This window comes from Amblyomma maculatum, chromosome 8, assembly GCF_055883805.1.
Source record: "Amblyomma maculatum isolate TAMU_Amacu chromosome 8, ASM5588380v1, whole genome shotgun sequence".
Taxonomy (NCBI): domain Eukaryota; kingdom Metazoa; phylum Arthropoda; class Arachnida; order Ixodida; family Ixodidae; genus Amblyomma; species Amblyomma maculatum.
The window spans coordinates 82,680,426-82,706,763 of NC_139351.1; the positions used below are offsets into that span (position 1 = coordinate 82,680,426).

The 26,338-nt window shown below is 46.4% G+C and overlaps 2 protein-coding genes across 2 annotated transcripts; both read left to right on the forward strand.

Moving 5' to 3' along the window:
• Positions 1 to 483: 483 nt before the first annotated feature.
• Positions 484 to 12,636, forward strand: LOC146181645 (uncharacterized). The gene is made up of 7 exons (XM_084575525.1): positions 484 to 743; positions 1,127 to 1,286; positions 3,910 to 4,055; positions 5,910 to 6,036; positions 8,493 to 8,690; positions 11,175 to 11,300; positions 12,255 to 12,636. The coding sequence occupies exons 1-7, from the start codon at positions 484 to 486 to the stop codon at positions 12,453 to 12,455; spliced, it is 1,218 nt and encodes a 405-aa protein (XP_084431651.1). The 3' UTR covers positions 12,456 to 12,636.
• A 4,374-nt stretch (positions 12,637 to 17,010) lies between these two features.
• LOC146181646 (uncharacterized) lies at positions 17,011 to 25,564 on the forward strand. Its single transcript, XM_084575526.1, has 2 exons — positions 17,011 to 17,211; positions 24,733 to 25,564. Exons 1-2 carry the CDS (start codon positions 17,204 to 17,206, stop codon positions 25,265 to 25,267), a joined length of 543 nt encoding a protein of 180 aa, XP_084431652.1. The 5' UTR covers positions 17,011 to 17,203; the 3' UTR covers positions 25,268 to 25,564.
• The last annotated feature ends 774 nt before the right edge of the window (positions 25,565 to 26,338 follow it).

A 26,338-nucleotide genomic window follows, 5' to 3' on the forward strand; every position in this document is an offset into this window, starting at 1 on the left:
CGCCTAGTGGCACGTGCCACCATTAGGATTAACATGCAATGGACAAAATCGATGCCTTCTGGACATGTACGGCGGCATGTGCAGGCCTTGTTCTGGACTCTATAGGCAGGCATCAAATCCTCGGTGGTGTCATGCTAGGAAGACATCTAGGATTGTGGCTGTGCTATTCCCTTTTATATATACCATAATTTTTCTTACCAAGTTGATAAACAGTTTAGAAACCCAGCTATTGCGAAGCAGACATGATGGTGCTTTATTAGTGGCTTAATACCTGCTGTGTATTATCGTTGTAGTTATTCCGCATCAGCCCTAAAAGTATTCAGTTTCATCTGGGTTCGCTTAAAGCAAAAGTCAAATGCAGGTTGAGTGATAGGCCGACTGAATATCATAAACAATGAGATGTTATTATCCATTGTTCAGGCGCAAAATATTCTGATCACCTGTGTTATCAGAGCAAGAATCCCAATTTAATTGAGCAAACGGATGTGTTCGGACGTCGGTTTGATTCCTGCAGCACGTGCACCTCCACGGCTGCTGTGTGTGTTCGGCAACTGGACGGGTGTGGACACGGGGTTCCCGGAGGACGGTCTGTGCGACTACGCTTTCTTCGAAGCCCTCTACCGGGGGCGGCCGCAGGAGGCCGACGTGGCTCGCCTGGGCAGACCAAGCGCCGCGTTGCGTCGCTTCAGGCACGGCACGCGTCACTACCGGAGCACCCAGGTCGGGATCGCCTTCAGCTCCAGGTACATCATTTTGCATACAATGATCAGTGAAGCCGTCTTTCTTGGTAGTTTATAGAACTTGCGATTTGTTTTAACGTGTTCGAAAGTAGAGACGGGCAATTGGGTTTGATTTGAAGGCGCGCGCTGGCAGCCCCTACGCAGGTGCAGGGATGGCGGAAGCGTTTGCAGCATTCGGATCCCGAGCATGCTCTTACTTAAAGACCTCTCCGACATGTCCACTCAATTGGCCCTTCCAGAATACGCGCTCAGAATATGTTCCCACCATAGCCCTTTGTTGGAGCGCATTATCACCTCTCAAATAGTTGTCTTCGCACTGTTTTTCGCACCGTCCGCTGATACTCATCCAGTCTGCGTTTTTTTCGATGTTGCTGACTTTCTTACAGTGGTCTGAGGAAGGCAGCCAAGGACATGGAGTCATCGCGAGGTGAACCGTACATGCAAGAGCTGTTCAAGGACGGTATTCGCCACGCTGGTGTTCTGGACTTCGTGCCAGGCGCTGGCACCACCGAGGCGGCCGTGGAACGCCTGTTCAAGTTTCTCCAGGTAACACGTCGCATTCGTTCACAGGCAGGCAGGGAATGCTTCGCTGTTAGCAACGCATAAACCAAAGTTCTCATTTTTAGCGTTCTGTATAGCTCTGTGTTCAGTTTTCACCATTCATGTAACATCCTCTAAAAGAGGCTAACAGTATGATCAAAATAAATGAAATAAATAACGGCGCAGCTAGTTTAAAGCGCTTGTAGACTTTTTACAACCTCACCTCTCATTATCAGGGGGCAACTCATTCGTTCTTCTCTGAAGAACTGAACCTTGAGGGGCGCTAAATCGCCGCACTGAAATAATTAAAAGCAAACTTGTTTGGCTATATTTTCCTGGCGAAGGAAGTAAGTAAGCATGTCGAAAAGATTTTCGTGCGGAAGCGCAGTTGCTCCTTATGGTATAATAAAGGTGCCGACTTAGGGTCTAGCTCCTGGACATCCATTAGATTTGCCAGCTTGCAACAGCAATCATACCAATTTATCATAGCTTCCAGCGCCAGCATGCTAGAAACAAGCACAGCCTATAATCACAAAATTACTAGTAAAAGTAAGGACGACATTTTGTCTCCATTTGAAGAGCATGATCCGATAGAGATATGTGGTCCTCTATAATTTTACACGCATTGATCAGAATACAGTAGTAAAATGCCACTTTAAGCGTATGACAACACGAGTACACAATATTGCTTGTTCACAAACGGCACATTTAAGCGGGCTTTGAGTTTCCTAGTCGGTAGCATGTTTGACTGATACCATAGAAGTCGTGGGTTCGGATTCTGAAAATTTTTCTGAATGCGAAATAATTTCTTTAGAAGGCAAATCATTTGGGCTAATCGGCGGCCTTTATTTGTCATTACATGTCATCTTGTAGTTACGTTCATGCCACGTGTGGCGATACGTTTAACGGGAAGATTACGATGTTTGTGAACTCCTGCGAGAGATCATGGGGCGATTAAACCAATCACAATTTCTTGCTGAACGCCATCGCTGCCGACGCCGTCACTTCTTTGACGCGGGATCCTTAACACTCGTGCGTTGAAAACGTTGAGTGGCCTTTCTTATCTCAATTGTCATCGTACCGGGAACCCTGGAGACCCAGCTTCTGGCCCCAAGAAAAAAACTTCAGCTTTCATATTCAGCAGTCAGGCACTTTGATATTCCCTATGGAGACCTTCGCCTTTAAGGTTAAAGCATATTCTCACGAGAAGGTAAAGCTGTCGCCGGAAATGTCCGCAGAACATATTCATGGAATGTGTCGCCGGAAGGCGGAGTTCCAGAAAGTCCCGTGGCGTCGTACGAAGGTGCATGTTTCCTCAGTTAACATAATTGTTAGTAGTGTAATACTAATAGATATAGCGTAATAAACAGCCCCATGATGTTATAACAAGTCTTGTAAACAAGTAGACATGCGATCTCGTACGCCTTAATGCTCAAAAAGCAAAGGTGGAAATAGTTTATGTAATACGATGGGAGTTATATATAACCTCATGCTAATCTTGCAAACTCATGACCAGGCCACGACAAAGTACCACCCTCTTTAGAATAATAAATAAGTACCACGGGATTCAGGACGACTTGCAGAAAGTGAATATGTGACAAGGTCACATGACAAAGAAGTGCCACATGGTTCAGAATAACTTGCAAAAATATGACGCCACATGGGAGTCACGTGACAAAGAAGTGTCACGTGACTGAGGAGGACTTGACAAAAAGTGGTGCTGACGTTACACTGTACTCATGAAACAGTGCCTCAATGCCTCAAGGTCACCAGCTGCAACGCACGCTAATGCTTTCGCATTAGCCAAGCACACTTCAGCGCTCTCGAAATTTTTCTTCTAACTCTAATTTGCCGACAGATCTTGTAAGTCAGTGGTACTCAGCCATGGACGTGTAGGGGACCCTTGTGGACCACAAGAAGTGTTGGGGAACCCATTGAGACCGGAGGTGGCGACTGTTGCTGTTCCGGGAGGAGGTCGTCGAAATTAGGGGACACCTTGAAACCGGGTTCGGGAGGGAGGGGGGCGTCTTGGGCGGACTGATGTTGCTGTTTCGGGAGAAGGCCGTGAAAATGGGAGTGAGTCATGGCTAAAGTGGCCTCTGAGCAAGCGCACATAAGCTAGTCTACCACTTTCTGCAGAGGACGTGTGATAGCGGTGACGCGTCGGTGCCAGTGTGCATACCGCTAGAAGAGATTCGACGCCTTCCAACACTGCGCCGCTCACCCGTCGGACACCAGAGACTTCTCCTTTGCAGCCACGTCCAGCAGTGCAACCAGAGCTCAAGTTTCATCGATGCCAGCATCAACAAACGCCGAAAACATTCTCTGTCATCTTTCTATCTCTCTCGCGCTCTCCGTTTCAGCACTCCTGTGTTTCTTTCGATCTGAGAAACTAAAGTTGTCTTTATAACTTCGTGCATTTAACACTGAAAAACTGTGCCCAGACCAGCCAGGGCTATCGCCTGACCGTGCTGTTTTGTGCGCGTGGGTTTTGCGGACCCTGAAATTCGCTTTCTGGACCCCCCTTGGGTCTGCAGATTCCCATTCAAGAACCACTGTTTTAAGCTCAGAAGAAATTGTATTGATTTGTTGGTGGCATCGTTTATGAAACCTGATTTTTTTTTTTCAGCTGTGCCGGCAGCTTCAAGACAAGTTCATCTCGATGTCTACTATACCGAGGCCATCTGTGGTTCTGGGAATGACCTTCTCTTCGAGCAACCAGCGCCAATTGTACGCTAGCATAGAGAAGCATCTCACGGCGGGCTGGTCACCAAGGTAAACGCTACAGCATTCTTCAAAGCTCAGCACTAAAAAATGCAAATGCGAGCCACGGGTTGAGCGGAAAGCGGAAATGACCTGATGTCATGTGATACGGGTGGTGTCAAACAGAAAACTCCAGAGTTTCGACCCTTTTTAGGGGCTGGACAGTGTCACGGATAGGGGGTAGGGAGGACTACTTACTACTTGTGGCAACCATGTTTAAAAATAACCTCAGCATTTGGATGAGAGCGCATCACTTACATTAAAGTGTGACTATAGTAACACCTTTCAATTTTTAAATTTCACTGTTTGCTAAGAAGTGGCCTGCTGCGAAAATATGTCTCAAACTCCTCACGCTTCACAAACAGTGCGTGGCTATCCTGCAAAGCGTGACTGTACAGTCACTGTTTTCAATTTTGATAGCGTAAGATTCCTACGGCGCAGAAAAGCCGACGCTGTCATCGCCGTCGTTGCCGTTGTCATGAATGATGTGTGCGAACAATCCTCTTTTTTCGCTTGTTTCATTTCTTACGATTTAACTTGATAAAATCGTTAATTATGCACCCAACTGCCCTACTGAAAAATTGTATGAGGCAATTATCTCACATTTTCTCACAGAATCTCAATCAGTTCACATAAGAAATCACATACAGGTCGCATATAATTGCATAAGGCCCCATAGCCTCTCGTCCATTATCATAAATTATGTACAATATTTTATGATAATAATGTGAACCGTCTGAGAGTCTATGCGATTAGATGATATTTTTTATGAGGTTATTGCCACGTAGAACTTTTGGTTTTTCAGTAAGGTGGTGGTGGGCTACGTAAGACTGTGACGTCAGCTGAGTGTATTTTGTGTTTTAGGAAGTCATTCCACACAGTCACCGGCGTGCGATGTATCGTTCTGCAGGCGCGCGAAAATACGAGAATGTTTGCGCAAACAGATAACATCCTAATAAATTCCGCTTTTTCCGTTGCAGTGTCTTAAGTTTCATTGAGGGAATCTTTCGATTTGCAGTTGGAGACGAGCCTGGAGGCAAGAATCGAACTTTGATGTACTGTACCGTCGCGCATGCGCAGAAAACAAGATCGTGCTCGGCGAAGGTTACTGCGGTTTAACTGCCACGTAGCCTCACTAGTGTCCCCAGGGGAGCTCCTTAAACCTGAAGAAATGCAACGCCCGCTGCGACAAATGCCAATAAGTTGCGTGATATAAGTTGTGTTTTAAGGCTAAAACCTTTAATGGCTCATACTCGCGGCCATGACCCTGTCCGTCTGGCCGCGAGAAGTTTTCACACTTCTTCGCGAGATTCCGCGGGATACCACGAGATTGTGAAGTCATCACCTTCTGAGGTCATCGGCCAGTCTACCGGCCAGTTTTCATCGGGAATCGAACCTGCATTCATTTGATCGATCCCCAGCCGAGCGCTTTAAATGATGCGCGTTTCACGCCCCTGATTGTGAAACGCGCATCATAATTCTCCTTGTCTACCGTGAGGATGATAGCAGCAATGACGATGACGCTACAATTAATGGTATATTGACAATGATGACAATGATAATTACGGTACATTTGGTTGATAATGATAACAGCAAACGTGATGCACCGTATGCGTACGCTTAGGCTTTTGTCTTTCTGCAGTGTAGATTCCACAGTGGTCTTGAATTTTCTTTAACGCTGTGGGCGGTAATTCATCAATATAAGCTAACTCGCGTTTGTTCGGGGCGTCTCTTTACCCTTGACTTCGACGGTTTTTTGTAGATAGCAGGAATGGCTTAGTGTGCTTTGCAGACACGGGCGTATCTCAGCGTCTCAAGAAGTACACACCAATACTTTCTCTCTCTTTTATTTGGCCATATGAGTAGCCGGCAGAAGATAGACCTTGTGGTACTTCGCACTCACTTATCGGGCCGAGATGACGTGGACCCTTCATGTACCATCACCGGGTCCAGCGTCTGGGGACGAACGCTGGCCGATTACCAGCCCAGCTTGGTGAGTGCGTCGGCGAACGCGCAACGCGTCATGTTTTCGGAATAAAGTAGTTACGACGATTAGGTGAAGCCCTATGTTGCAGGTGGAACGGTAATGCATTCTCAACGTTCGCCCATGCCAACACCGGTATCTTGCCGAGGCCGTTTTCTTCCCCCCCCTTCATCCGCTGTGCGTGTATAGTCAGCATCAAATGAAACGAAGAGGCGTCCGTGTGCTGTGCGCTGTCAGCGCACGTTAAAGATCCCCAGGTGGTCGAATCAATCAGTCAATCAATCAATCAATCAATCAATCAATCAATCAATCAATCAATCAATCAATCAATCAATCAATCAATCAATCAATCAATCAGCATCAAACGAAACGCTGACAAGCAGGTAAAATGAGAGGAGCAAAACGAGATGACCTTAGCTAAAGGGTAATTAATACTTAATACTAGTGCACTTGTTCTAGCTTCGATGACGCGAGAACTGTTGCGGTGAGATATCAATGAACCCCGACAATATTTATTCTGCAGCAACTAATGAGTCCGTGTTATGTTTGCGTTTCACGTCTTCTGTTCGAGTTCAGTTCGGCTCTGATGCGCGTGCTCTATATTAATGTCCAGGTCGCCTTTAAGATGGTGGATGTGGGGACTCAAAAATGTGTCTGCAAAATTTTGGCTTGAACGCGCTGAAACAAATTTTCGCCTGAGCGGCTGTGCTATGCTAACGACGGCCGAAGCATACGTTAGGAGAGCCAGTAATAAAGAAACGTAAATGTGCCCTTCATGCGCTACCTAAAAAAAAAAAAGACTGCAGAGGCGCTGATAACGGACAGGTATGAATAATGGCACACCTGCGGGAATAATCTACTAAGTATATGCGCCGTTAAAAATACGCCCTTTAAAAGCGGCCAGTTGCGCACCTGAAAGCTTGTTCAGTCGGCTGTTACGTATTTCAGATTTATAAAGTGCGCGTTGCATTGCTGCCAATATAATGTTAACTTCTTCGGCATCACAAAACACATAAATGGTGCCTGTATCTGGTGCGTAAAAAAAGCAAAGGCATTGTACTAAGTCGCAATGCTTTGAGATGCTTAACTTTTGACTTTCGATATCTCGAGCCAGATCACTGACTAGTAAAACATAAATAAATAGGAAACTCATCTTTATTATTGGTAATAAATTATGGAATGTAATTTTTCCTTTTAAAAAGGAAGATAAAAAAGTATATTTGAATGCTTTACTTGTCTAATCAATACGCTAATAAAGTACTTAACGTAATGTTGGTACTGCATGGACCGCGCCGAGGTATCTTTTAGTTTTTAAAATGTAAATCTGTAAAACGTGATAAAAGAAATCACCCGGTACGCAACGACGTCATCCTATACGACGTGGTATTCGTCCGGGGCATTGAGGGGGCCGTGGTGTTCATTTCGTGGGCCACTTACTGACCCAACTCACTTCACTCTATTTTCTCGTGATCAAATGTCCAGCTCGGGGTAGGTTTTAGCAGAATATTGCATACATGTAATTTCAGTAGCATATGCGTTGCATATTGCGCTTGGCTTTAGTGAAATCAGTTCAGATGTTGGTGCTATTGCGTTTAGGGAGCAGACAGGCTTCTTCTTAGATGCATGATATTTGTTATCCAGATAATTTCCAGAGCGTATGACTTGGCAGTGTCGGATAATGGCCAGCCGTATAGTTAATTGGAGTTGTTCGTTTGTGCATATATTTCGTATGCGTATGGCCTCATGTTAGACTGTGTGTATTGGTGCATATCGTTATCCATGTTTTGTTTGCGGTGACGCTTTGCCAGCGTTTCATGATGTCTTTAATCATAGAGGCGTCGTGTCAGATTGTTTTGGTACGTTTACGAATGTAATGTTGCGCAGAAGGTGAGAGCAGGAAATATGTTGTCTCATTTGGAGGAGAAAGGGGTATAGCCATGGCTCGTTTGAGGACGCCGCACCGCTTCTCCGTTTAGCACGAGCGTGGTGCTTCTCTTTGTGGTGCAGTGTTAGTTTGACGAAAGTTATCAACACACTCCTATGTAAGGGTCATAGATTTGAAGTGCAGCTAATGGACAGAGTACCAAGAGCACATTCGGGCTTCTGAGTTGGTTTTAAAAACGATAAGTACGACTGGTTTAAAGCAGCAGACTGCTCTAGACGCGTGCGGGGACCAGCTGGGTTGCTTGTTCTCTAAATATATGTCGTTTGATCAGGATCCATCGGAATATGGGGCGATAGACATCTGTGTATAATTAATAGTAATAACCGCTCAAATTTACGTTGTTGTGTTGTTGTATGATTAGTAGGCTTCTTAACAAGCTGTTAATACCAGATTATAGGCTGGTCCCGATTGTCGATTTAGTAGCGCACGCCCAATTCAGTCGACGTACCCGCGCTGCCTTGACAAGAACATAGACAAGAAGATAATAATGCGCTGTAAGCTAAATGTTGGCTCTCGTCAGGTGGACTCTCTGCACTACATGGAGAAGAAACTGAAGCCGCTGGCGTCCGAGTCGGTCTTCTTCATGTCAATGTCGGTGGCGGCCCGACGGTACGTACCTGCAGGTCTCGGCAAAGACGCGAAGGCTTTCGAGTTGGGCTCCCAGTGCAGGTCATTCGACGAAGCCGACTACGTGCGCGAAATCGACAGCTTCACGTCGGTGAGTGACGAGTGGAGCCATTGATCTCTGTGTGGTGCTAGTCAAGACAGATACTGGCAAAGCATTAAGCCCCCGGAAGACTTTTCGTTCTGTTTGTGGCGCTTTGTTGCTCACAGGATATACTGAACGTGCGGTAGGTGCGTTCTTACCATATTTTACAGAATTTTGCTTCATTCGCTCCTTATATCGGTATATCGAATAACGGAATCAACTTAACATTGCGCAGCGCAGACCCTGTTTGGAGCTGAGTGTACATTAACACGACAAGCTATAGGCCATGAAGCTGAGTTTTTTGCTGAAAAAAAGATAGATTGACCACCATCGGTGCACAGCCAGCAGGAGCCAACAGGGGCCACACGTTGGCTTCTGCGGGTTATATCAGTGCACGTTTTAGTCGATATTATCTGAAGTGTTCCACTAAGGCTCCCTGCATAGCCTGAGTTGCCTTGGGACGGTGATTATTAACCGTAACCCAAAAGAACCATCGGCCTCTATACAAATTCTAACTGCGTTAGTTCCTGAAAGGACGCCACAAGGCAAGGCCGGTTTTCGCCACCGGTCTAAAAAGAAAAGTGGGCAAAAAATGGCCGAATGAGTGGAGGGGGAGAGGAAAGGCATCATTGTCTTCGCAAGCCAGTGACCGTTCCGCCGGCAGAGGGGAAGAGCGGCTGTGCTAAGATCGCTTAGCGACGGCACACAGGAAACACGTTCAGTGCGCAGGCATACAACGAGCTCGCCGCCACCGCTGCCTCTCAAGTGCGGCCATGCTACGACAGCGCTGGGTTTCGCTGCTACTGGAAGTATTAGGTTCTCACCTTAGAGCTGTCATTGGGTGCAGAAGACGCGTAGGGTCTTTTTATTCAGTTGGTTTGGTTTGTGAGGTTTAACGTTCCAAAGCAACTCAGGCGATGAGAGACGCCGTAGTGGAGGACTCCGGAAATTTTGACCGCACCTGGGGTTCTTTAACGTGCACTGACATCGCACAGCACACGAGTGCCTTGCTTTTCACCTCCATCGAAAAGCGGCCGCCGAGGCCGGGATTCGATCCCGCATCTTTGGGAACAGTAGTCGAGCGCCGTAACCACTGCGCCACCCCGGCGGGGTGTACTGGTCCTTTGTGTTTCGCCTCCTTAGCTTTGGGCTGAGTTGTCGTCAGGCGCCGTAACCACCCAGCCCCCACGGCAGAGCGTTAAAATGGGAATAATAATGAAGGAAAATAAAACGTGCTTCGTTACTCGCCGCCCAACTTCATGGCGGCGTGAATCGTGTAGGGCTCGGCAGTTTTCAATAGACGATTCGGGTGGAAAAATTGCATTGGTTGCAAGTGAAGACAGCTGAGGTGCGATGTTTTATAATAATTATTTGGTGTGTGGGGTTTAACGTCACGAAATGGGCCACGATATGATGACCACCGTTGTGGAGAACTGCGCAATGATTCCGACAACATGGCTCCCAGTCGAAAAAAAAAAAAAAAAACTACAGAACCGTGTCAAAAATACGCAAAATATTCCGTAATTCTGTCGTAAACGTCAGATTTTTATGTAATCTGTAGTTTTCTGTAGTTCTGAAGTTTCTTTTTGTAATACTTTTCGGTTGTAACTGGACAAATTCTGATGTTACTACAGGAAGTTTTATTGTGTCAATAGGCTTCCTGTCTTAAACTGCACATAAATTATTTTATAAGAACAGAAAAGTTTCTGTAGTTTTTTCATACTGGGTCATGTTTCGATTCAACACTACATTGACATTGACGCTGTGGGCTTACACCGAGCACACGGGCGTCTTCTGAGCTTCAGCTCCATCGAAACGCGGCCTCCGCGATCTGGTTCGAATCAGGGCATCCCGGCTCATTATCCCGGCGCCTGCCCACTCAGCCTTCGGGGCGAGTGAAGTTTTAAGGGCTCAGCTAGTACAGCCTGTGGATTGTGTTCCGAGAAGTACGAAAGGTCGTGATCGGCAGGTCCGGGCTGTCCAACTTCACATTCTTAGGACTGGTTCCTGTTAGTTCGCGGTGGCGTATGCAGCCTGTTCTGCCAAAAATCATTCACGGCTGTAGAAGGTGGTCGGGAAAGTCGGAAGGTAATGCTGTTGCAGACATATGGCATAGAGTGTGAATTTTAAACATTCTATATTCAATTAAAGCTAATGAATAGAGGCAGGGCCCAAATTAAACCAAAATTGGCGAGGAGAGTCTTTTAAAAGTTCTTTTTTGAAAAATAGACGGAATTATAGAAAACGAATGATGACAGATGGGTAGCTAGCCCATAAGGCAACGAAAGCTCATTGGTACACCTAGAGAAGGCGTTTTGGTCCGCACGACTTACATGTGCTTGGGATGTGTACTGAAGTTACAGCAATAATACTGTTGAAAATTAATCAGTTTAAACAAAAACATTCGCTGAATGAAAACGCGGTGTTAAGGACTTTGTCGCGTCCTCGCATAAGCAGAGGCTTAAACGTCCTCGTAATTTTTTTTTCGTGCAGGTGTGTAGCGACAGCGAATACATGTCACACATGCAGCGTGACAAGGAGCACGAAACACTGCACTCGTTTCGGCTGAACCCTCGCTTGGCGGTCACTTTCGACAACGAGGACACCATATTCGCCAAGGTCGAACAACGCCATCGATTGCTCTCATAGAGTTTTATAAGGTTCCGCCTTCGGATGTGAAGGTTTATGCACATCGGTCCACTTGAAAATCCATTTGCCTCAGCAGGCATATTGAGCCTCATGTTGCGTGCTATTTGAGGCAATGTTGCATGCCCTCGGCTCCGCAGACATGCAACCGCTGCGGGGCACTTAGTTTTGGGAAATCGAGAAAATACACAGTTATTATTCCTAGGATATGCTGGTCCAAAGAAAGGCAAGCGTGACATGGGACAGCAGGAACTTAGGTAGGTTGTTGATGTTACGAAGTTTGCAAGGGTCATGGGGATGCGGCTAACGCAGGATTAGGTTACTTAGAGGAACACGAAGAGAGATTTCCCCTGCACTGGGTATAACACAGCTGTTGATGGTGATTATGTGCTGGTCATGGAAGGGAATGGGGACTGGTCAAGGACATTTTAATCTTGTTCTCTGCAATTGATTTATATTTAATAGTTTCGATTAGTAGCGAATGCAATTACTTTAGTACTCTGATAATATCATTTAAATGTAGTAATTGCATGTAAAAAGTTATATCTTTTCAATGCTCACCTTTGAAGCAGAACAACAAGGGATAAAGAATCGAGGTTAACTTGAACTGTGGATAACGAGGCGAGCTATGGAAAGTAAAATGATAGGTCAGACATTAAGGGACAGTGAGAGAGCAGAGTGGGTTTGGGGAGAAACGCCAGTTAGTGACACGCTACTCAGAATTGGGAAGAGTATATTAAACGGACATGGACAAGACATATAATGTAAATGCTTTAAAGACTAAGTGGAGCCTTAAAGAGAGCAAGTGTAACAGAGGGCAAGTTGGTAGATACAGTACAAAGTTTGCGGCAATGAGTTAGCAGCAGATGGCATATGGACCTGGTTTAACCGAACTAATTTTTTGTTCGTCGTCTCACGCTGCCACAGGTATGCAAGGCCCGGAAAACGGTGTCTTCTGTGCCTTACGGACTCGCTCTGTTCGATGTCGAGTTCGACGACGGGGCGAACGAATGCTCTGCCACCAACAAGTACGGCAACTTCACTCTGATGCGGGCGGCGCGCAGGGCTCTCGAGTACGTGGATGGTGCCTCTTCCACCCAGGATTCCCAGTGCGCCAAGGCTCCATAGTGGGCGACGAAAACAATCCGCCCACGATTTGTTTTATTTATCTTGTTTAACTTTCATAGAATAACAGTTTCTCATTTACCTACAGGATGTGTGGCCATAGTGCTAACACGTATCATGCACATATCAGTGGCCTTTTCAAGGGGATGACGTTGGTAATCGCAATAAAGTTTGTATTTCTTCGACTGAAGCTTTAGTTGGGAGTCTTTTTTTTTTAGTTTATTTATTTATTCATACATCGTCCCTATTGGGGTATTACATGAGGGCTGGATTGTCACAGCATGTCGATGATGTTTTCAATGAATGCCTCGAAGTAAGCTGGAATTGGTGTGTCGACTTCGGCGGCGGGAAGGCGATTCTAGTCCTTAGCTGTCTAGGATCCTAAGCCGCGCGAGCGAAAAGTTTAACGCTACTCTTAACGCATAAATAGTACGCGGTATTAGGAACGGAACTATGAACGAGTGGGCCGACGCCTGCACACTTCTGTGCATAAGTCTATAAGACGTGGCGAGCCAAGCGTGCTAGATTACACCTGGCAGTTTTTCCTCACTTGAGTCTGAGTTTGAGTCATTGTGTTTTGAGTCTATTTGAAGCCTATAAAGTGACGGGACGCCACAAAAGTAGCATTGAGGGGCTGTAATCAAAGGCACTGGTAGCTAAGCATTTTCGGCGAAGCGCAACATGTTGGCTTGAGAGAATGTAGGGACTAGTGGGAAGGATGAATAATATGTCCATGCCTGCGCCGGCTCGCGAGACAGAGTACATTTAATTTGTAAACGTGGAACTGACGGTTGCCAAGAGCCTGCCCCATTTTCTTGAGATGCTCGAGTTACAAACCGCGGAATGTGGAACTCTGCTCTCGGTCTCTCCGCGTTCTCGGCTACCTACCTTACGATGCGTTTTTGCGGACTGTAACATTTCAGTAAGGGTCAGGGGAGAGATCCTGTGCATTTTTAATGCAGAATTGAAAATTTTCAATTGCTGCGCCAAATTGTTCACTCGCTTTTGAGTTTGCATTTCGTGCTAACAGACTTCTAACTGCCTGGCAGCATAGCCTAGGTTACGCGGCTACAGGGGTAACAAACGGCCGCACAAGTTTTTAAAAACATTATGTTAAAACAGCGCTAGAAACACGGACAGATAGAAACACAACCACACATTGCGGTGAACTGACGTCAGTTCAGTGCAATGTGTGTTTGTATTCTATCTGTCCGTGTTTCTAGCTCAGTTTTAACACAACGTCCAGCCAACTCGCCCAACAAGCCACTTTGCCTAATCTTTAAAAACGAACGCTATGCATGACCACCTATAGGCATACACTGCACGCGTGGTCGCTTACGGGGGATGATATGTTATACTCGTTATTCAAGTGCGTCTTGAAGAACAAGGGTGAATATTAAATTAGAAGAGCACGGATGAATGTTAAAGGAAAAAGATCACATCAGCAGGGTACGCAAAGTAATTGAAAGTGCTGTTGAAAGTAACAACGTCCAGACTGCGTTTGCTGAAAAAATTGGCAGCGGTTTAACCATATGGTTAAAAAGGGTTCGAGAAGAGATAGTTTGCTTTTACAAGGTTTTGCGTGATTTAGCGTTTTGTTTTTGTATTCTCCTCGTTGGAACTTTTTCAAAATATACGACTTGGCGTTGTAGCAGAGCTAAATTTAATTCAAAAATTACTAATTGTAAGTAATTAATCCTACAATTAGTGCACTGCAATTGTACTCGATATAAGGTAGTCAATGGTTATGACGGTGCTGTGCGGTAGTGTAAAGCTCTATTGTATTACAGTTGACTAATAACAGTTACTAATTAGACTTTATTGTAGTCCAGTGCAATTATTCTCACCATAAGCTATCGAACAATGAAGACGATGTTGCAGCTAAATACCTAATGGCAACTTAATAAAGAAATAAGTCCTACAGTTAGATCAGTTTATTTTGCTCAACATACGCTGTCCAAGGATATATATGGAGATGTTGTAGCATAACTTTCAGGTGTAATTATTTTCGATGCCTACTAATGAAAAAAGTTCAGTTTTACTCAACATCAGCTATCCAATAATACAACACTTATGTGGCTTTTATACTCGACTTTGTCTAGACATCGATATAGAACTCGTGTTGACTGAGTCTGAGTTGAATGTCAAACCCATGTCTTTGCTGTTGCTTGACATTTGCGCTATGCAGAGCATTTAGTCTACGATTCGTGTTTTGACGGCCATCGTTCCCGTATGTCGTCACATTCCATCGATGCGCTCGCAACTCGAAGGCAGCTGGTGGATTGGAACAGAAAACACTGCCCTAAGTACTGCTCAACTAATTAGAGAATGAGACTCCGTTTGGAAGCCGACCGGTAGCACACGCTCTCAAGCAACAGATAAAACTTGCCGGCGGTCACCATTCAGTGGAGTCAGCGTCGTGAGTGACAGGAATCACGCAGACTGTGGCAGGAACTTCCAGAGGGCACTTAACGCTGCTTACGGGCTATGGATTCGAAAACATTAATGTCTCACGTGAATTCTCTTGCGGGTTTAATTAGCTGTACGACATACATATAAACTGCATTTATTTCCAAGCCATACAAGCGTGATTTGCGTTACCTAGTCGGTAGCGTATCTGGCTTAGAACTCAAGGGCCGATCATGCGTTTGGTTCCAATATATAGCTGAAAACGTTTCTTTTAGCCACCTGTGTTAAGTTTAATCATTTGAGGGATGAGACTGCCTTCAATTTTTATTGGATATGAAGTTTTGATTACTACATTCAGTTTAAGCTTGACGTCACGTTAAACGCAAGTGTTGTGGTTTTTTTTTAAATTCCCGCGCGACGCCATGCGGCTGGGACATTATGAGGTTTCGAGTGCTGCTTTTTCTACGCTCCTTTGTTTTATTTCTTCTCAATGTCTACTGACTATCTCTTCATTTCCGCCACCACATCTCAGCTTCCTCCAGGAGCGATGGTAGATGTCACAGTTGGCACAAATTGCGTGCTTCATTATTAATTATTTTGAACAAAACCGCTTGATGATGATGACGCTGACGAGGACTTTTCCAGCCGATAGGGCATTTAATGCTTTCGCATCAGTAAGGCTGTTCTATTGCGCAATCACTCCTGGTGCACCCAGCATACGTATCTGGAATATTTCAAAACCATTCCGATGTGCTTGACCAGACGCTGAAATCTAAAGAGTTGTTTATCGTTCCCAGCGCGTCGAAGTAGCAACTGTAAAGTACGAACTGACTATGAATGCGCAGGTGCTGACGCCTGTATATGCTGAACGTAGGATGAGCTCGCCCGTCGCCAACCCGTCCCGCCATGTGGAGCTGATATGAGTGCCTGCGCACTCCGGGAATCACGGTAACGAGGTCGCCATTACGTTAGACCTAGGTTCTTTAAACCGGGAGCCTGTGGCCTCCAATTCTGGATTCCCGTGACATCGCATCCACTCTTCCAGGGAGCTAACGCAGGCCTACCGGGCCGAGCGACTGGTCTACTGCAACTCCACCCACCTCTAGATAACTAACTATACCACCAGACGTTCCCGGCGACGCCTCTAGACGCGCACCCTCCCGTCCCATTAACTGCGTCTCGCATACCACCAGACCTTCACCAGTTTTCTCCTGCACCCTTTGCAACCACCACACCGCCACCATCACCTAGATCCTGTTCCATTGCTTGGCGGATCCCCCCCACCCACCCCCTCTCACGCACACACCTTCCTGGTTCTGGGGCACCTCATCACCTCGTGGGACGGAAAGACCCTGCTACACTGTGAACCCCGGCGTGGTGGTGCAGTGGTTAAGGCGCCCGGCTACGGTGCCCAAGAATGCAGGATCGAATCCTGGCCGCGGCGGCCATTTTTCGATGAAGACGAAAAGCAAGGCGCCCGTGTGCTGTGCAATGTCAGTGCACAATAAAGAGCCCCAGGTGGTAGAAATCTCCGGAGCCCTCCAATACGACGTCTCTCATAGCCTCAGTCGCTTTGGGACGTTAAACCCCACAAACCAGAATCTGCTACACTCTGAGGCAGAAGATCGCCACAAACTGGGCTGCCGCTGTCGTCAACCGCAGAAATATGAAGGGGCCATACGGGGGCCCATTGGCATTCTTGTCCCAAACTCCTCTGTTCTGATAAAGCTTTTGCTACTAATAGAATGCAAAGAAGTGCGCATTGTTGGATATAATTTTTGGCTTTAAGACATGCACCGATAGCACTTCTAGCTCTCAGATGTCGTTCTTGTTTGTTTTTAATCTCTTCGCATCACTGCGGAAAAGCCGCGATTAGACGCTATCGCTATTGCGCATACGGGTAGAGCGACTGTTTTGCATGATAATTGAAAGCAATCAAGAAAGAAACGGAATGGTGGTAAGGTGTGAAAGCTGTGACAACCGAACAGTACTTAACTATGCACTACTTCAAAAAGATAGTGACTGACACAAGAAATCGATTCATTTCGACAAACCCACTGCCAAATGGCATCGTGACTGTTATCGCCGGCTGTCTGCATGTCAAGATAGTGTGTACGTGAATTAGGTTGTTGGACGCGCGATTCGGGAAATGACGCTTTGGTTGAACGAGTGGCGATAGACCGAAGAGAAACAAGACCTAGTCCCAAGGGCGCAGTGGTACTTGTATAGCGTCTTGAAATAATCATGGGATTCTAAGTGGCTTCCGAAGCTAATGCCTTGATTACTGTGTGCCTTCATCAAGACCACCGGATGAGCCTTTGACGGAATCTTCGCCTGGTTCTATGTCTAAGTAAGTGTCTATTTATTCATAACATTCACAAGGCCGCGCTGAGTTGGTTTATTGGACCACCCCTAGTTTGCTACAGCTTGAGAAGAGCTACGAAACCAAAGTAAGGAAAAACACCTGAGAATCTGCCTCCTACGAGTAGGACGGTAATGACATTTAGAAAATTGGTTCATAGAAAGGAAAGCCGCTGTGTCTGTCGCAGTTCCCAGTGCACACTTGAACCGTGCTGCATGGGAAGAAGGGATGCTTGGTATAAAATGTGTACAACAGTATAAAGTAGTGGCTATACCGTAATAGTACCAGTCATAGTGTAGGTCGAGATATGAGTATGTTTGCTCACCGAAGCTCGTGTCCGTGCGCTTAAAGTGGCGAGGGTCCTACCTTGTTGTTCAGGTGTTGCGCCGCTGTACTGCTGGGACCGAAATGTGTGTTCCATCTCAGCCGCGGTGGCTGCTTTTCAATTGAGGAGAAGAGAAAGACTGTTATACTATGCGATGTCAGTGCACTGCAGGCCAAAGAACTTGAGGTGATCAAAATTTCCACTCCCCGTATGGCATAGATCGGGTTTCGATAAAAGTGGCCCTGGAGTAAAATGTCCCCGGAAAAAAATGACCACGTAAAAATTGACAAAAATGACCCCCGCAACGAATGACACCAGAAGAAATGGCGCAAAAAAAAAAGTTCAAAGAAAAAAGGTCCCATTTGCGAAGTAGGGGAAAAAATATGTCCCAAGAAAGGTGCAATCTATAGACAACTGACGTCAAACGTTCGACTCGTCTGATGGCCAACAGCGAGATGTTATTGCTTTTACTGTCTAGAATTTTTCGACGATTTTACCGTACGTCTTCTTCAATGATTTTAGGTTAAACCTTATTTGCATAGATTTTTCGAGCTGTTTTCGTGTAGCAGTCGTCATGGGGGATCCAGGCGAGACGTTGCGTGTACTGTCTGCGTCTCAGCAGTCGCGAAGACCACAGGCCAAATCCGATCATCCAGTGGACGTAGATCGTCTACAGACTGCCGCACGGAGACGGAGACAGGCAGGTCGAATGAAATGTGCCGCCGCTCTCGCTTTGGTTACATAATTTTAGCAGGGTTAAACCTTTGCATAATTTTTTGTTTGCATTAAACGGACTGACGCGATAATCGAAACAGCTGTGGCACTGTACGTAAGAAACTTTATTTGAAAATATCGTAGCTATCTAGAACGCAGTAGTTAATAAGTCATCCAAAGGTGCCGTCCCACAGCATCAGTCTCCCCAGCCCAACCTCCCGTAAACCGTCCACGCCAACACTATCTCAACGGTGGGTCCCAAGCTCCAGTGTCAAAAAAGTCTTCTACAATTCGTTGTTCGCGTAAATAATAATTCCTGGATGAAACCACGTCCAAAATGCATCTCTCTTGAGGATCGCTGACCAATACCAAGCAGCTGGTAGAAGTGATAGCTTCGATATATGCAAGTTTCTACTGAAAGCCGCATGAACAGCTGCCCCGTTGCGGCTTGGCTCCCCGGTCAGTTGTACGCCATCCACTGTGCTGCGGCGTCACTGAACTCAGTCATTATGAAGCAATAGGGTTATGAACTCAGGCGTCGCTGAACTCATTGCATTATGAAGCAATAGGGTTGACAATAAGGCATTACCATGCCTGGATTATCTGATATTGCAATGGCTATGTCAAAAGCGTCGTTCGCCGTTGCTTCGGTGCGAGGCAACCATAGGCCTAACGAAGACTAGGGAGTAGCACATGGCCATAGCGCCATCGTCCTCGACGCTCGCGGCAACCCTTTCTGCGAGCTTTGCGAACTTGCGCTTTTGTGATGCTGCAGAGGGCACACCTTTTTTTGACGTATTTACCGGTGCGGAGACAAGTAAACGGAGCACGCCGTTTCCTTCTAAAATTTTTAACGCGTTGCCTAATTGGAACAGGCGGACGTGGTATGTGCGAGCCGGTAGTAGAGGCCAATGCCCTTTCATTTGGACAAATATTGCTTTCTTATTTTCAGTGGCGAAGGTGTGATTGTAATTTGAACGGAAAATCGTGCTTCGTTTACTTATATCCGCAACTGTACGTCCCATTTTGAATAAAGCTGCAAAAGCGAGCGATGCTTCAAAAGCAGGACGGGTCTAGTACACTGTTGCTGCACCGTTGATTGGTACTGGAAGCTTTTATAAAAACGGCGTCGAACGGCACGTGGCCTATTTTGTGTGTTTCTTTTAAAACTTGATGTTAAGTAGAAGAATACGATGTTGAAGCGGGCTAGCTCGTGAGATTATCATACTCACGCCGCAACGCCGCACTTCTGTCTGCATACCACACTAGTTTAGACCTCTTATACACGAAGAGGGGTTATGCGCTAAAAAACACGGACAAAAGAAGTGCTGGACAGGACGTGCGCAGACTCACAAATGAAGTTTAATGGCTGAAAGATGACATATATCCAGCGAACAAAAAAAAAAAAATTATGCCTCGAGGCCATCCAAATGCCTATTAGCGCTGCCGTCACATGCTTTCGTCCAAATACTTCATCTCACAATCTGCAAGTGCAACCTAAGGATCGCTAATACAACCACGTGCTCTCTTTTTGATAGTACACTTCTCGAGAAGTTCTCGTGTGCGGCGGTCCTTATGACGGTACAAAATCCTTGTCTTCTCTAGAAGTGGAAGGCATATCTTTTGTGTCTCTGTTTTGCAAGCCCTATAATGTTTTGTCATGTTGGAACACTCATCACATGACAGATTGTTAGAATGTTTCTGTAAACGAATATTAATACTCGTCCCGTCTGTCCGACATATAAACGCCTGCAAGAAAAAGGAATTTCGTACACCAGAGCGCACACGCAGGGAACCGCATACCGTGACTTTCGTTTTACATGGCAGACAAATGGACCTCCCTTTGTGGATAAGATTAACGTTAACCAACTAGCTCAGCTTACCGCTCTACTAGTTTAGACGCCTGTAGACTGAAGATGTCTATAGACGTCGTGACTTCAGTTGACATCAAATTTTTGTTCCAAGTCCTTTGTTTGAAATGATGTGCATCAATCGCAAGGCATGAATGTCATGCGCAGGAAAAGTGGTATGTATTTGATATTTTTTTCACCTGCAGTTTCTATTTCAACTATCTATAGAAAGGGCCGTGCCACAGACGAGGTCATGTGCTGCGTACAAAGACTGGCGCGTGGTCGCTGCTTTGCTCATTTCAATTGGCATTTACTCTTGCGGAAGCCTTTCGAAGAGCTGCATTTAGAGAAAAATTAATGAATAAGCAGCGATTATATTATTGCAGTTTTTCATGACTCGAGTGATGGCAATTCGTATGTGATGTCGCAGCCGTGTTTCGGCGTTTACACTTGAAAACCAAATGCGCGAGAAACACTGAAACTATTACTTACTGCCACGAAGCTATGCTCACTTTGCTCATTCTCAGTGCCACCGGGCGTGGCTTTACCACTTTCGTTCTAGCGCAAGATGCCCTAATGTTTATCTCTATAAGCATCGCAGGCACATGCGGCTGCTTTCACATTGTTCCAGGTTGTTTTAATTCTCCCTTTCTATCTCCATGTTTACTTACCTGGTTTAATCCGAGCATCGCCAACGCGCAGCTGTCATAGTATAGTTCGACTACTGCCAATCACGTTCGCTGCTATCAGCACCGCTGAGTTCATTTATTTTGCTAGTAAATATCTACCCAATGAAGCGTTTTATTTGAAAACCTTTTAGTGCCTTCTTTACTGCCACACAGCCGAAAACGCAGCATGACACTGTTTAGTTTCCGCAGGCAAGCTATACATCGTGAGCTATGTACACTGTTGCTTTGCGCATTACTCAAGGGAAAAAAATGTACACCCCAAACTTACTTGCCTCTATTTAGTTAGCTTGTAAGTTAAAAACTGCACACATGTCCAAGGTTCGTACAAAATGTACATTTTCACTCATACTAGCTCCATAAATTGAATAACACTACTTCCGAGTTATTTTGACCGCTGCTTCCTTAGAAGAATGGTGAAACATTGGTGTCTGTAACTTGTGAAAAGGTCTCAAATATAGCGCCTATCTGTGCCTAAATCTTCTATAAGAAGACTTTCTTAAGGCTGCAGATTTCTTCAAGGGCTATTACGAGGCAGATGACTGATGGAAAAGGTTGAACAGCTGAACAACTTTTTAAAACCCCCAAATGGTCCCGTCGAACTGCACACATGGATTTGCAAAAGCGCACTGAATATCAAGCAGGTCTATTAGCAATCCAAAGAAGTACACTGAATTATTTTTATTATAGTTGAGTAGCACTGAATGCAAACAGAAAATGCTATACATGCACTATTGTCGTTTGCTGACCCTTAAAGGTATACTGACCGCGAGCATAATATGCCCCTTGTCTCGATATATAATAAAATGATTGTAACATGTCTCATTATAACTTGATGGTGACGTTAAGTGTGGTTCGGCAAAACGTTATGTACATGCTAGGTGCGTTTATATTCTGCCGCATCCAGAATTTTGTACCAGGAAGTTCTTACACGAGGCTGCAGATCTTTCATGCAAATCTACAGCTGCATGAGAGACCCTGAATCGGCCTCCTCCTGTTGAAGGGGTTCAACCAATGCTTGCATACACTCTTAAAGACGAGAAAATTCTTTTTCTCACCCGCTTTCTGCGGTGCCCGAGTTGCAGACACGTGGCCGAAGCCGGATTTCCACGGCTTCGTCTGTTTTTGGCCGCTGGTACTCCGGCTTTCTCATGCGCGTGTGAATTAAGTGCGGGAGGGTGGGTGGAGACCCATCCCCGTGTAGGCTTATTTTCCCCCGCCCAATACCGCTTACAAGGAGAGCCTCCTGGAAACTGGGGCCTAACTACTGCTACTGTGGCGTAACCGTACCCCGCCTAGTTCAGGCTGCCGCAGCCACTGCGTAGCAACCTCGGAAGCGAGCAGAGACGACGCGCACTTGGGGCCACATTATAGAATGCGTACATTTCGGAAGATATTCACGACAGCCGGCACGAACTTGTTGCCGAAAACCGCATAACAAACCAAAGACCCCTAACTTTCAAAAGTGCTTCAAAATGTTATGAACTTCAGTAATACTGAAATCAACGCTTTTGCGCTTGCTGGGATAGCGTCTGTGATTCCCGTGCCGTCACAGCGTTCAAACTTCCCGCGTGCGTTCAACACCGCGTCAGCTGATCGACGGCTGGTGCGATCGGCCTCCTATTCGAAGGCATCTCATTCCTGTCATTTTGCCCCGCCTCCTCAGAAGTTGCTTTCAGCACTGCGAAAGGTAAGGGCGACCTACGCCAATTAGGATGTCGCGAACATGTTTGTGTTCATGCGCGCCCGTAGCTCTCGTCTAATTATTGATATGAGGCATACGTTTTAGAGATATATGGTATTTGTGTTCAGTAACGTAGAACACTACACGTGTAACTGCTTAATTACGTGCACTCCTTTGGAAAACTGATTTTATCAATGAAAGAGAAAAAGCTGTATTTCTATTTGTGCCGTCTCATAGCAGCGGTGGTTACGCCTGCAAGTGCCGGCTTGCGACAGCGTCCTTCGGTCGATAGAGTTAATAGACTTGTTTAGCGCTACCGTCTACCGCTACCGTCTACCGCTACCGAGCGAGCGTCATTACGCACGCGCAGACCATCTCGAGGGTGACAGATGGCGCCACATTTGTCAAATTCTGGTGGACTCCGCACGCAGGGTCCGCTAGTTCCCCAAAATTTGACAGAAACGTGGTGCCATCTGTCGCCCTCGAGGTGATCTACGCATGCGAACTGACGCTCGCGCGGTAGTGGTAGACGGAAGCGGTAGCGCTAAACTAAAAGCCTCTAATATGTTGACTCTCAGTCGCGCGAAAGGGGCATGCATGCTGCAATTTGACTTTGCAGCACTGGTCGTATGGGCACTGGGAGGTTTGAGTAAGTCGACCACACACATCTGCGCAATGCTAGCTCGTCGGGCACCCGCTAACCGCGATGTTCTGTCCTCCCCCCTGTACAGCCGCGCAGCTAGAGCTCGGATTTCACCGCTGCTGGCCCATCAGCAAATTCCCTCTTTGCCGTTGCGTGTTTCTTCCTATGGTTGCCAGTAGAGGCGCATGGCGTCACGTGAATAAGGTCTATAAACGTTGCGTTTTCGCTCATCAGCCACACAGCCATGGAAGAAGTTGCCAAAAACAGATAGCTTCAATGAGCCCATGGTCCATATTCGTTGCAACATCGGCGTCGCGCAATATTTTTCTTTTCATGGGCGACAGCCATCACGGTATACTGAGCATGTGCCGAACGTATCAGAAAAAAATTTAACTACAGCACACTGATTTGTCAGCTTAGACAAGTAGCTATCACCACGCGCAATATACATCAATGAATTACGTGCAATGCTGCCGCTGAGTTAAGAAGAAAGCCTTATATGGCTCATCAGCAACGTTACCTGGCGTCCGTTTTTTTTGAATATGCGGGCCCAAAAATGTCACTGATCAAGCATTCTGCGGGTATTATGCTGACTTATACCACATGGTGTGGGCCTGCCAGCAAATACAAAACTAAAAGCAATAAAACAGCCAACTAGGGAGGGCTGGGAGGCGGTCCTGTCCAGCTCGGACCTGGAGGCCCAGCGTGTCCTGGTCCAGAGAGCTCGGGCAGCGGCGGCGGCCAATGGCGTCCCGGAATAGGGTCTGCCACTCAGCTCCACAACGAAACGCACCTCCCTTCCCAAATCATATCATTGTAGATAAATGTTTCCTCCTCCTCCTCCTCCTCAGGTTCACACGCAAGAGCGAGTGAGTAGCTTCGGGCAGACGTCAGCGAAATCAGTGATTGCGGCTAGTTGTGCTACGCAATAAAAAGGGCTGTTTGTTTGAAGTCGAGAGACCAGATGGCATGGTCAAGCTGGAAGGAGTTGCCTACTTCGGGCAGCTCTTTTATATAAAAGCGTGACAAGGGAATCGAATACGAAGGATCTTTGCACCCACTCATTTGAATCCTCGGCACCTCAAAAAATTATGAGCCTGTTTTTTGGAGGTGGCGTTATGGTGTCCACTTTCTGACCGCAAATTGAAGATGATTCCATTGGGCTATGAACCATCACCTGAAAGAAACGTCGATGGCTACAAGGGAACCCACGTTGTCTAAATCACCTAAAATTGTCACCGCACAATAAGTGATTCAGAAACTTTCCTTTGCGATACCTTTGTGATTTTTCCACATAGGCGATAGTATAATCGTGTAATATGCTCGCACCTATATGCCACATGAATATTTTTCATAATCTTTGAATCTGTCATTACTCTGGATCAAATTATTTTAAGATAAAAGTATTACGATAGTCATCCTCTGTTGATTAAAACTGCCAATTAAACGAGAAGAAAAATTCACGGGTGCCTTCTTTGACTTCAGCGGTAGTTGGATTTGTTCAATATTCCTTTAGGTTAGGCTGTTTGCAAAGTGCTTCTTCAGATCGCATCTTCAACCCGAACTTCCTACTGGCTTTGAATACGCCTCGACCTGTTCCTTTGCAGGCGTTCCGCGTCTGAGATCGGCAACGGTGATTTTGGGCCAAAGGAGAAGCGGCTGTCTCCAAAGGGTGCCGAGTCCCGGAAGCCAGGATGGATATCCGAGCACGACATGCAGGATGCCGGACCATCCACGGGCATCCGACCCAAACGGAGCCCCATCAAGAAGATCTCACCTGGATCTCGGCCCTGCAAGACGGCGCGCTTGCACCGCAAGACAACGAAGGCCACCGCGGTGACTGTTGCCGAGTCTACACCTGGACGTCGCCGCTCATACGACGATGAGCGACAGAATCAGGCACTGGCCAGACCAAGCCTGCAGTCAAGTACAGGCGAGGCGGAGGACGACCAGAAGCCCTGCACTTCAACCAACACCTTCGCGCAGAAGAATGCCGATGCCGAAGACACTGAGATGGAGGTCGTCAGTGAAGCCGAAGCCCACCGCGAAGCCTCTGATGCAGCACAGGTCATTTCAAATATGCTCGACCAGATGATTAGCGCTCTTCAAGTCAGCGGTTTAGACCCTTCGGACATGACGTGAATAGACCAGTGTGATTGGTCGGATGGCGCGCGATATTTTCCTAATGCTTTTCGCTTACGGTACGTACATTTTATGGGGTGAATTTCATTGTTCGTTAGTTTCCTGAGTATACCATCTTTTCTACTGTACTTCCGGTTCAACATCAGAGGGCACATCCGCGCAGTTCAGCACTTATATATCGAAACACGCTCGAAATAATGTGCATGCCCCATGCAGAAACCATTTTAAGTTGGTGCTGCCACACACGCCACGGTTTTAAGCTTGCACTATTCCCTTCCCGAGCTTCTTTGCCGTGTGCTGCGTGTGGGCGTTTCACCTTGAGCTGAGGAGAAACCATGTGACAGATATGACGTCACTCAGCCGCCGAAAACGAGATAATCATGCGCTCGCCTCTGCCTAGCCACGTGACAACCATGACGTCACTCAACTGCAGCTACTCTGGAGCAGTGGTGTTCGCTCTGTCTAGATAGCCTGCGCTGTCTCTTAGCCAGTGCCAACGCATCGCAACAACTCTGGACAGTTTAACGGCAACAGTAGTCATGGAGAATCTAGGCGAGACGCCTCGTGAACTGTCTCCGTCTCAGAGGCTGCGAAGACGACAGGCCGAATACGATCATCCAATGGTCATATTCCACCGAAAAGCTGCCTCACAGAGACAGACAGGTGGGTCGAGCGAAACGTGCTGCCGCTGCCGCTTTGGTTCCTTAGGTTTAGCAGGTTACATGAAATGTTTCGCAACATTATGCCTGCGTGGCATTCAACAGTAAAGAACCCATGCGCTCTGGCTGGCTTTCCGCCCTGTTTGTAAATGGCAGCGCCACTTCATCACACATCAAGTGGGGATTTGGACGGTGCTTTTATTGCAATAAAAATAAACTAACAGTAGCATCTGACAGCTTGGGAGATCGTGTCGCCACTAGGAACGCGTTATTTGCGAAAAGCATTTTTGCGCCGTGGGGGAATTGTTACAGTGAACTTCTCTTAGGTGCATTAAAATCTTCTTTTAGTAATGTGTATTGCCTCAAGGTATTGGAGTGGCTGTCTCTCCTCTGTCATTTCTGCACAAAGAAA

Excerpts from the sequence above, each read along its gene's own strand:
- LOC146181645 (XM_084575525.1), top strand. The coding sequence starts at position 484 with ATGTGTTCGGACGTCGGTTTGATTCCTGCAGCACGTGCACCTCCACGG. Across the intron at positions 744-1,126 it reads GGGATCGCCTTCAGCTCCAG|TGGTCTGAGGAAGGCAGCCA; the intron begins GTACATCATTTT and ends ACTTTCTTACAG. Across the intron at positions 4,056-5,909 it reads ACGGCGGGCTGGTCACCAAG|CCGGCAGAAGATAGACCTTG; the intron begins GTAAACGCTACA and ends CCATATGAGTAG.